Genomic DNA, 12,554 nt, shown 5'->3' with positions numbered 1-12,554 from the left:
TGAACAGCTGAGCAGTGGCTTACCCACCCACTCTGCCCGGTGCTCCCACACAACATGGGCAAATGTTTTTGATTTTGATTTGATAGAGAGCACCCTAGTGGCAGAAGTTACTTTTTGTACGTCTAAGAGGCAAGTGGAGCCGTGATATGCAGTGTTGAAAACCTCCAACATGAAATGTTTACACATTTAGCATGTTTTAGCTTTTATTTCAGTGCTGTAGTGTAGGAAAGGTAGAGATGTACAGAATTAGTAGTCTTTAGACTTAGTAATTACATCAGATCAGAGCCATAATTAAATTAGAGTGCTTAAGATGCCTGTATTTGAGAACAGTTAATCAAAAATGTATAATTTCCTCATGATTTTCCTGCATAAATCCTTAATGATTGCTATTTTCTCAGTGGTAAGTGTTGTGGGTTCAACACCGGTGGGTTGTCCAAATCATGACCTTATCTCAACCATCAAACAGTTCATTGGGCTTCTGGTAGCCAAAAAGCCTGAAGTCTCGCTCGTAGAGTTTGTACAGCCTCCTCCTGTCCTCTAGGGGCACTGTTGTGAACCAGTCTAACACATAGTCAGGGGTAGTCATGTTTTCATTGGAAGGAGGGAACTTGATGTCGTCCTCCAGCTTTAAGATCTTCAGCAGCAGTTCAGCATCATCTTGAAGAGTCTCTTGATGGCCAACAAAATCATACCTGAGAAGTTTAAAAGAAAAAAACAATGTCACACAAGTGAAATCAGCATCAACTCATCAGTGTCAGTTCACTCATCCTGAGGAGTGCTGCTCAGTGGACCACACAATTTTGTGCTCAGTTGCTTTTTTAAGCTTCTTCAAGTGTAATTCTCCTGCTGTTACAATAAATCATTTGTTATTTAATCAATTGTAAGCTGTTAATGAGAAAATTGTGTTTAAAAGAAAAAAAGAAAAACACCATGTGCAATTTGTATGTATTTCATTTCTCTTCAGGTCAACAAGCCATTTAAAATAAAGAAACATGAAAATACAGCTACAGCCTTGATTAAATAAATGGCCTTACTGTATGAGGCAGGGGTGGCACAGCTTGTCCATCTGCCTCCAGTGGGGTTCAAAGGGCCCCTCCTTCTCTCTCTCTGGGTCTACCAGGTACTGTATGAAGTTGTAAAATGAGGGGTGCACCCCAGATGCAAAGGCCTCTTCCGCTGTCTGTGGAGGATCAGGCTGGTTGCCATACCGGCGCAGAATGTCTCGGCCAAATTTTGGATAGTAGAACTGGTTCTCCTTCAGGAACTTGTCTCGAAAGGCAGAGATGAGACGGATAAATGGGTCCCGGACAAACAGGAACTTGGTGTAGTGCTTCAGCTTTGCCTGTAGTCAACAAGTAAGTATACATCAACGCTCTGACACACGAACCCTGCTCAGTTAGTTTTCTATTTCATACTTTAAGGACACTTCTGGTGTCCTTGTATGAACTGACCTTCATCTCTGATCTTGGGAAGCTGTTTAGGTGAGTGAACACTTTGGGTAAGTGGACCAGGTCACCAGATATGGACATGGGGTCATCAAATGGCTCGCTCTGGTTCAGGACAAACATAACCCTCTTCCAGTTGGTACAAGCCACCTGTAGATAAGAACAGAGAGTCTAAGGCCATGCTAGCTGCTCTGTGATGCTGTACCAAAGCATATGAGTTCTTTTAGCTAGGCCCAAGGCTAGCATAGTACAAATGACTGATTTGAGAAATGCAAAATCCAATCAATTACGTGATGTTTAGGTCTGACATGCCTAGGAAACAACCAATGTGTAAGTGTGTTGGGTCGGTTTATGTCTGTATCACCTTGGGAATGTAACAGTAGATGATGCCGTGATTTTCATCCACAATGAAGTTCTTCAGCTCGTTGTCACTCATGTCTTCAAAACTGCGCCTCCCATTAGGAAATGCCTCTTTGTCACCATCACACATTTCTTTTAGCTGCTGCTTTCTCAGTTCCTGCATCTGACGGATCCTCTCTGTGATAAGACGAATAGGAATATGTGTTGTAACTGTCTTAAAAGAAATGACAGTGTTACTGTTATGTTGAAGAAGTTTATGTACTGTGTTGCAGGGATATCAACTGAAGTTTGCATGCTAACAAGCTGGCCCCGGCCTCTCTCGCTCTAAAGCTCCTGCATGGTGAAACGCCAACACACCCCTGGTGCTCTGAGATCCCAGTCTTAACCGCTAGATGCATGGCTTACCGAGCTAACTAGCTAATGGCAGCTACAGTTAGCAGTAGTTAGCAGTTACCCTTGTGATATGTTGCCCCCTATTTGTTTTTCGTATAAATTCAGCAGGTGGCCAAGTTCTTACATTTTGCACGATATACAGACCCTTTCCAAAAAATTTGAATATCATGGAAAAGTTTATTTATTTCCATAATTCCATTCAAAAAGTTAAACTGTCATAGATTATAGATTCAGGGCCCACAATTTAAACAATTTCAAGTATTTATTTGTTTATTTGTACATAATTTGGGTTTCCAGCTCATAAAACCCACGAAAACAGGAATTCAAAAAATTTGAATACTGTGAAGAAATCAGCCCAAATTTTGCAGGGCATGAATGTTTTAAACTGAGTGTCACACACTAATCATCTACTAAACTCAAAGCACCTGCACAGGTTTCCCCAGGTGTCATTAAATTGCTTCACTTTGGTTCAATTGTCTCAGTTTGGTTCAATATGGGGAAGACTGCAGACTTGACAACTGGCCAGAAGACCATCATTGATACCCTCCATAGGATGGGTAAGCCACAAAAGTTAATAGCTAAGGAGGCTGGCTGTTCACAGAGTGCTATGTCCAAGCATATCAATGGAAAGTCTAGTGGAAGGGCAAAATGTGGCAGGAGAAGATGCACCAGCAGAAGAGATGACCGTGGGCTTCAGCGGATTATCAAACAGAGAAGATTCAAGAATCTGGCAGAGATCCAGAAAGAGTGGAATGAGGCGGGAGTCACAGCTTCAAAAACCACCACATTCAGACGCATCCGGGAGATGGGCTACAACTGTCGGGTTCCTCGGGTCGAGCCACTTCTGAGCCTGAGCCAACGTAGGAAGCGTCTCAACTGGGCCAAGGAGAAGAAGGACTGGACTGTTGGCCAGTGGTCCAAGGTCCTCTTTCCGATGAAAGTAAAGTGTGCCTTTCATTCGGGAATCAAGGTCCAAGGGTTTGGAGGAAGATGGGTGAGGAACAGAACCCAAGCTGCTAGAGGTCCAGTGTGAAATATCCACAGTCAGTCATGATTTCTGCTTTCTTAAATCCAAGGTCACCGCAACAGTCTACCAGAATGTTTTAGAGGACTTCATGATTCCTTCTGCTGAGGATCTGTATGGAGATGCAGATTTCATCTTCCAGCAGGACCTGGCCCCTGCCCATACCGCCAGAAAACCAAAACCTGGTTTGATGCCCATGCCATCACAGTGCTTGACTGGCCAGCCAACTCGCTGGACCTAAACCCCATTGAGAATCTATGGGGTATTATCAAGAGGAAAATGACGGGCACCAGACCCAAAAACAAAGAAGAGCTGACAGCAAGCATCAAGGAAATCTGGGCTTCCATAACTCCCAGGCAATGCCACAGGCTGATTGCCTCAATGCCACGGCGCATCGAGGCAGTGATTAAGGCAAAGGGATTCCCAACCAAGTATTGAAGATTGACGTATCGTTTTGAAAGTACCATATTTTGATTGATTTGATGTGATCCTAATTTCTTTCTTTTTTTCCCACAAAAACTGAGAAGTAAATGGTGATTTCTTCACAGTATTCTAATTTTTTGAATTCCTGTTTTTCGTGGGGTTTATGAGCTGGAAGCCCAAATTATGTACAAATAAACAAATAAATACTTGAAATCGTTTAAATTGTGGGCCCTGAATCTATAATCTATGAAAGTTTAACTTTTTGAATGGAATTATGGAAATAAATAAACTTTTCCATGATATTCTAATTTTTTGGAAAGGGTCTGTACTTTGGAGAAGAAATTCAAACCAAGAATCTTAATATTTACAATATTAAACTACAAACTAAAAAAAAAAATCAGTTAATTAATCTTTTTTCTTCCCATGAACTTGTAACAGTCAGAGTTATTGAATGTAGCGCCACTAGGTGGCGCCTCCTTTTGTTTAGTGAGTAATGTAACCTGTATCAAGAAGCAGAGCAGGTGTACTTCCGCTCCACCATGAAAAAAGATACTGCTAGCAGAGTGAAGACTCCCCTTTTTATTTGATTTTATTTTGTAAAGTTTTGGTGTAGGATCCTCAGCCTGTGTTCATCCGTGCATGTATGCATGTAATAAATAGTGCCATAGAGACCTGGCATGGTATGGTCAGTACAGTGTAATAAAAGTGCAGCGCGGAAAACCTCACATGTTGGCTGCCGTGTCTTTGAGCTGACCGGAGCTACCCGCACTAAAGCCGACCATAACCTTCCCCTTCACCAGCTCACGTTACAAACTACATAGTGCACCTTTAACTAGTGTTGCTTTCTAGTGGCTTTTCTCATGGGCAAATGACAGGTGGGGTGAAAGCCAAAAGCCAAACATTTGTCTTTCTCAACACCCCTGAGCTGATGGGATGAGAGTGAATCCTTAATCCAAATGTCATCAGGGGTGAGATTGCCGATCTATTGTCTATGAATCCAATTACTAATACCACATGCACTGGAGCACATAATACAAACAATCTATTTAAACAGTTGTCCTAACCACGAACAGGATACACAGCAGGAACCGCAAGAAATTCAAACACAGACTCACACACACATATTGTACCTCTCTTGTCTTGTGATATCTTCCTTTGGTTAAAGGACATCATGATGAGACATATGGATCCCACAGATCCAACGAGCAGCAGGAACCGTCTGTATGCTGCCATGGCAGCTGAAGTTATACAACATAAGAGCCTTTGTCAGTGAGCCGAAAGTTTAAGGACACTTGAATGGTTAAGGTTAAAATCCATTATCTGCTGTTTATTTCCCTGATTAACCGCTGCACATACCAGTCACAAAAGATTCACATACACGTTTTACCAAAACTGTACAGTTAAACATTATGGACTGTGTAAAAAATATTTTGTTCCAGTTTTTATTAACACTGTGAGTGAGTATGATTTCAAAACCCACAATTACATCAAAGCTGAAGTCATACAGATTTCATTTAGTGTTGTAGTAAAAGTCAAGTGACAACAAAATCAATTCGTAGAGAAGCAACAATGTTGTGGTTTCTTTCCTGTGACAAATGTACTTATTGTAAGTCGCTTTGGACAAAAGTGTCTGCTCAATGCCCTAAATGTAAATGTAATGTATTCTGATGCTCCAGTAGGTTTGCCACAACCTAAATATCACAATCACTAATCACATCACTCACCTTGCTGCAGAGTTCTCTGATAGATGATCTTGTTCTCCAAGAGAAAACCACTGATGAGTACCTCAGACTACAGAAACATGTCCCAATACTGTTTGTGTCCACTAAGCTCTCTACTGTACTTGACAATTGGGCTGTGAGGACTTTCATATACAAAGCAAACTCTTGAATTCAGAGAAGGAAACAAACAGGAACATACCCATGAAGAGGCACGTCCCGCCTCCTTTCATTTGGACAGACAGGTGCTTAGACATTGAAACAAACGCCCTGACATATTTAAAAGTGAAGAGTGATATCCAAATCGCACAAAATACGAATTCCTACATAATGTTGCTTTCAGGTAACAAACGACTACACTGCAGATGATTTTCTCCAGGAAGGGAACTAAGTATGTTGATCATTACCGTAACCACATAAAGTCTTATCAGGTATGTAGAAAACACTAACGTCTAACCATCAGGCAGAACTGTAACGCTATGAAGATGTTAACCATACAAATTTAAAAGTCATCATTGAAAAATAACTAAGCAAATTTAACAGCAAGCAACAAAATCCAGTCTGCACCTTCACTTAAAATCTGGCATCCAGTAGTTTTAAATTAAATTAAATTCAGTCACACAATAAAGAAAATCATAACAGTAAATAGTTTACAAGGGTTTGGCACATCCATTACACAATAAGGTTTCGAGAATTCATGTTAGGTACAAGACAGGGCCAATTTTCACAGGGTTTACCCTCTTTTTTAAAAAATGAAGTACTTAGTATGCTAGACAGTTGTTGTCTTCATTGTTTTCATTGTTGTAGTAGCAAGAATAGTGTAAAAAAAGTTGCTGTACCATGTCATAGTGGACATGACAAATAAAAAGGCTTAGACACAGATACAATGTGTGTTTTCCCCACCACATCACCATTGATCTTTATTAGTAGAGCTGTTGTATCTAATAAACAATATCTTTAACTGATGTGAATCTAACAGCATGAGTAAATTTTAACTCTGTGCTTCATATTTGAGAATATCATTTATAATTCTTAAAAATGTCTTTCTATTTCAGTCGTGACCATGTCATCGCATAACCCAGAGTGATTTTATCTGGTATTTTAGAGTAATTCTCTGTTATCTTCTTCTTCAGCTGCAGCACGGTGGTGCTTTTAAACTTTTCCTCAGTAAAGATGAAGGTTAAAGTCTCCCCATCTAGCCCTTTCACAAAAACTTTCACAGACAATTCTGTGTGTCCATCTGTAGCCTCTGCTGCTCTCTTCACAGAGTGCAGATGATGATGTACAGGGTTCGGCTGTGTTCAACTGACCAGTAAACAAAGCTGAAAAATACTTTTACTTTCAACATTAAATTTAAAGAAATATACACCAACCTTTTTACTTTCAAATCTGTTTTAGCTTTTACCTCATAATTTGTAGCCCAAAATGTTTAATTTATTTTGTAATCTATTATTATTATTATTATTATTATTATTATTATTATTATGCAAATTAAAAGCACAATTTTCCATATGTCATTACATGGCTTAGGGTAACAGGTAATCATGGAAAAACTCAGAAGTCCTCATTTCAAATTCCCTGTATACTGTATTTACAATAATGCATTTATTAACGTCAAATCTTCTTAAAAGTAATGTGGAGCTCTAATTGACGAGTCTGAAGTTAATGGGTGAGTGATGAGTGCTGCATTCAAGTTTGAACTAAATAATAAAATAAAAGCACAGAAGTATCATCAGCTGAAAACACTTGAGGTAGCAAAAGTAAACATATGTGACTGTTGAATTACTGCGTTGAACTGCAGCCAAAAGTCCACTGGATTACTGCAGCATGTCTCTGTAGCATTAAAGCACAGACTTTAATTTAGACTTCACATAATATAGTCACATAGCACACAACATAAGTTGTGTGTTTTTCATCTGGTTTGTACAGGATGTTCTGAATAATGAAATATTGTATTGAATACATCATCTGTGCATTAATGAAAGTTAAACAACAGCACAACAGTAACATTTTATTCACATGCAGTATCAGATTAAAGATAATAAATATACGTGTGTTTTACATATAGTCATGTGAAAAATGTTCAATCCTGCCAGTGAAGGTACAGAACTGTAAAAATGTTTATATTTGTATGAACTCTCACATAATAAAACTTGACACAGAATCAGGAGCTGTAGCGCCCTCTGTAGGTCAATCCCAAAATAACACTGAACTATGACGACACTGATGACTAGTAAGACTGGAGAAGTGGTTTATATCAATGTCAGACAATATTCAAATAGCACCAAAAAACCTTCACTTTAAGATCTCATGGAGTAACACATTTCAAATCAATTAGGCCTTTTTTAGTCTGATGAGTCCACGGAAAATACTTCAGTTTCATACTAAAGCCTGGAAAGTCCCATGAATGCAAACCAAGATTAACAGAAGTGACAGAACTGGTGCACAATGTCATGTGTTCACTGTGAATACTGAAATAAGTAACGTCAAACAAGTAAAGTTTTCACACACATTTCTCAACACAAACATCTTTTTGACACACTTCTAGAGTCAGAGATTTAGAGATACATTTGGACGTGTTTGACCTGCTTCTCCCCACTGCTCCTTACATGTTTGTGATCCAGTAGAGAAAATGATAGATCGGCTGTTTAAAGGTTATTACAAATACTTTGTGTGTGCTGGTTAAAAGTTTGCAGCCACATCAGTTGGTCACACACCAGTTCGAGTAACAACAGAAGAAAAACAAAGAAATGTCATAAAACACAGTACAGCTCAAGACAGATCATCCTCAAACGATCATAATAAAAATGATTCTGTAACAATCATATTATTATAAATCACTCAGGTCTAGTTTCAAAGGCACAATGGAAGATTTTAGTCCTTTAAGTCATCCAACTGGAATCCAGAAGTGATCTGAGCTTCTCTCTTTGATTTGATAGCAGAGCCAACCATGCAGACATGTTAGTGCATGTGAGTCCTTCTGATAAAATAGTTGAGTCACATATTAATGCTTTCAGTTTCAGTTGTTGGCAGGCTACCAACCCAAACAATCCACTATCTCTCTCAGGAATCACTTCATGCACTTTTAAATCCCAGTATTAAAACAGTTTTATACTTAGATCAATATATAGAGTATATATAGAGTACTATTAGCGGTAACAGAGTACTATATTGCATTACTAATAATATTTCAGTAATGTGATGCCATGTAACGCATTACCAACCAAAGTGAAGCGTTTATCGTTGTTTTTTTAAGAACCCATCCACACCAACATGAACATATCAACATAGGCTCTGTGTGTTTAATATAGACGAGCCTATCACATATTTGTTCAGTCTCTGTGTGACTGAAATGAGCCGTATGTCGTAGGCCTGATGATGTAGCCTAATCCTCAGAGCACACTTGCTGAAAGTAACTAAAAAGTAGTGTAACAGGTAGTGAATCACTCTACACAGACAGTAATATTGTAACGTGACATTAGTTAAAAATGAAGGTAACTAATAATACGTGATATATTACATTTTGAAAGTAACTTGACCAACACTGGTATTAAAACAGATGACCCTTTACCTACATACATGATGACGCATTTAAAATCACCACATTAGTCCATCCTGAGTAAAAGAGTCAAGAAGTGGGCAGCTTTGTACAACGGATGATTTTAGACAAACATCTGAAATGTGACGATGAGTCAAAATGTGTCTTTGTGTCCCCAGATGATAATAACTCATGGTGAGGACAGAGCAGGATAACATCAGCCTTCTTTAAGACTCAATGGACCTGATTTACTCCAGTCATTGTACCAGTTAGACTGTTAATGTGATGTTGAAAACATTGATCTGTCCACCTGTGTGACTTGTTTTGGTGTCTGAAGTCCTCAGCATTAATCCTGGTGGACATCTTCGACTGCTGCTGGTTAAGGATGTGGTGCTGACTCACTGCTGACATCATTTCCAGTTAACATTAGAGCCACACAGTCCATACTCGGGTTTCTGCCGTCCCTGTCACCCATTCCACCACCTCTACTCCCTGGACCACAACTTCCCACCATCATGACTTCTGACAAGTGAATGGTTGATCCGTCTTTGATTCCATAGTCAGACAGCAGCCTGTCGTCCTCCAGCAATATAGTATCAATGCAGAGCACCATCCCCCCATCAACCAGCTGCTCGCCATCGATCACCAGTTGCTGGTCACGCACTACAACATGTGGACACAGGAACACAAGCACACACAAATTAAATCAAAACTAGACAGTCACAAATAACTCACAAAGACATCATTTATGATTTTTAACAGGACATTTTTATTTGCCTTTCTTGGACCTGCAGTCAGACTACATGGCAAACATCTAATGGCAAATCACACCTAATAACACAGAATTTAGTGTAAAAAAAGACAACAACTTAACTTAATGTTAACTGTGATTTATACACTTGTAATTCTACCTGGGAGCCCGAAGAGAGGCTCTATCTTCTTCTTCAGCTGCAGCACCGTGATCCTCTTTAACTGCTCCTCAGTTACACAAAGGTTGATGGTCCTCTCTGTCTCCCGCTCACAAACTTTGATCTTCATAACCCTCTCTGTGGACTCGACCTCCTCTGTGCGTAACACTTCTGTGAATTGTTCTCGTGAATGCGATAAACACGACCCCATTTTACATCTGCATAGGTCTGTGAGCTTCTGCTGGGCTGCTCACCTTGTGGGAATGACACAAGTGTGTGGGTGTGTTCATTTAACAAGGAAACCGAGCTGAAAAAACTAAAAGCTTGTCAAACTTGTTGAACATCTGTTGAAGAGACGTTGAGGCTCTCAGACAAACTTCCACACCTGTACAGAAATGACCAATTGTAAAGTTGCGCATGCTAAAATAAATAGCGACTTTTCGCCACATTTAGCAACAAACCATGTTTAAAAAACATATGTGATTTTTTAAATGTTACTTTGGACCAGATTTACAGCAATATTGTGAACTTTGTGATATTTACTTCTCTTGTAAAATGTTAAATCTAAATTAAAAAATCTAAATCTAAATGTTAAATATTAGAATAGAAGTGACTTCTCTTCACAGTGTCCTGGCTGCAAGTCTCGCATGGTGAGAACTAATCTCAGTGATCTCAGTGTCAGTCTCAGATATCATCTTCAAGAGTGTGAAGGGGGTCACAGGATGTCCTTCCATCCGTGCGTCCCACCTGTGGTGTGCTGGTGCGACATGATGAAACGAGATGTAAAAACGTTGTTTGTCTTCAGTGTGAAGTGGAGTTTTGTTTTGTGTGTCTGAGGATCACTACAGAGTGCCAGAAGATAAAACCATGCTCACATTTCAATGTTTGTTCCACTGGTGTAGCACCAAGACAGACCTCCATATCTGTGAGGCAGAGCAGATAATTGTGTTGATTCAATACTGTGATCTCAAGAAACACAAACACACCTTCTTACGTTGTCTTTTATTATGCCGATCATCATTATTGTTATTACTCAGACAGACAAATAAATGCCAATTTATGGGAAAAGGGAAATTAATCTCATGTTTATGTGCCAATAAAGACAAAAAAAGATCTCAATCTCTGTTTTTTAAAGCTAATACCAGCTTTAAAAAACAGAGACTGAGATCTTTTTTTGTTCAACCATTCAACCAGTATAAGAAGACCCCCTGAAGAGCCATCAGTTTGGGCCTGGAAGGTGTCTGGACTGCGTATTTGGTCGATAAAATCTGATTAAATTTGTAAAAATCATAAATAAGGCTTTCATAAGAATTAAAGACACTCTTTCGTTAAAAGTTGGATGATTTTTATTCACATTCAATGCCGTTCAAACAGTTGTAGGAAGGGGGAGAGGGAAGACAGAAGATAGGAGGGGGAGCAAGCCAGTAAACTGTGTTATATAGGGAGGTGGGAAATACTGTTCCTGTGGGGAAGGAGGGATGGATTGTTTTAGTTCCAGGGCTGCACCTGTGGGGAGGGTGGATTAGTGTACATCATTTAGGCCTTTTGGAATGGTTGTGCCTAATTTGTGGATCCACGGTGTCTCTGCTCTCTTTCTCTGCCCACTGGTCCTGCGGTCATTTGCTTCCAGGCCAGAAATTGTGAGGCGTTCCGGGGAGTGGTGCTGAAAGTGTATGACCAAAGGGGTGGAGAGTCTACCTTCCCCCATGTTGTATAGGTGTTGTTTTAGTCTGGTGAGTATGGTATGTTTGGTTTCTACGATACAATGTTTATTGCAGGTGTTGCATGTGATGATATAGATGATGTTACTGCAGGTGAGTGAAAATGTGCCTAATGAAGGGAAAGCAGCCCCACTGTGTGGGTTGTGGATGAATTTTCATTTTTTGTAGAGCTTGTCATACTGTGTGTGGAGTGTATGTCTGTTGTCAGTGAACTCGGAGCGGACGGATAGAGGAGGGTCCTTCTTCCGTCTCCGCGGGAGAAAGGAGGTGCACGGTCCTTCCACCCAAGGCCTCCTCTCCCCTAACCCTAACCCTTTTATGTAAATTATATTTTTATTTTTAAATTATTATGAATGAAATGTGTGTGCTGTAGATGCCATTCAACCAGTATAATAAGACATTTAGGCATTGATTTTGAGTCAATGGGTCAAATGACGTACCTGGAAGCTATTGAACATATTTGCCAAAACGTGTCCCTATGCAAAGTGAATGAGATGGATCAGAGGTGAAATTTGACAGTGTCAGGGTGAAAATTCTGAAAGTGTTTATGAGCGTGTTTCAGGCCATGTACAGTCGGTTGGTACCTATTTGTATTGACACTTTTTGGATCACATAGTTGGATCATGGGATAGGGTTAGGTTAGAAGCAGGCTTTAAAATATTCATGAAAAATAGAAATTCCAGCAAAATTGAATAAAAACAGGTATGTCTCATTCAAACAGTATCAGAAGACATTTTGGCATTGATTTTGAGTCAATGGGTCGAATGACCTGGAAGCTAAAAATGGCAGATATTTTCATTGAAAATGCTTCATTTCCTTAAAATATTCATGAAAAGTAATCAAGGACTGTAGTCCGACTGAAGTACACTTCAATGTCTCACTGACTGCTCGTATATTGGTTACAGTGTGATGTCACAGGAAACGAGTTATTAAATGACAACTAAAGGAAACCGTTACAGTTTATAAAGAGTATCTGAGCATAATTTTAACTCACCAAGTTAGCATTCTGGCAACACTGCCTTAA

The 12,554-nt window shown here is 39.6% G+C and overlaps 1 protein-coding gene across 1 annotated transcript; it reads right to left on the bottom strand.

The window, feature by feature from the left end:
* Positions 1-361: 361 nt before the first annotated feature.
* Positions 362-5,596, bottom strand: LOC311251274 (carbohydrate sulfotransferase 12-like; the record flags this gene model as incomplete). Its single annotated transcript, XM_084343650.1, has 5 exons — positions 362-692; positions 1,035-1,342; positions 1,452-1,595; positions 1,810-1,982; positions 5,566-5,596. 5 exons carry the CDS (start codon positions 5,594-5,596, stop codon positions 452-454), a joined length of 897 nt encoding a protein of 298 aa, XP_084199776.1. The 3' UTR covers positions 362-451.
* Positions 5,597-12,554: the final 6,958 nt, after the last annotated feature.

The sequence above is a fragment of the Pagrus pagrus genome, assembly GCF_965226575.1.
Source record: "Pagrus pagrus genome assembly, chromosome: 22".
Lineage (NCBI taxonomy): Eukaryota > Metazoa > Chordata > Actinopteri > Spariformes > Sparidae > Pagrus > Pagrus pagrus.
This window is presented reverse-complemented; position numbering and strand designations above follow the sequence as displayed.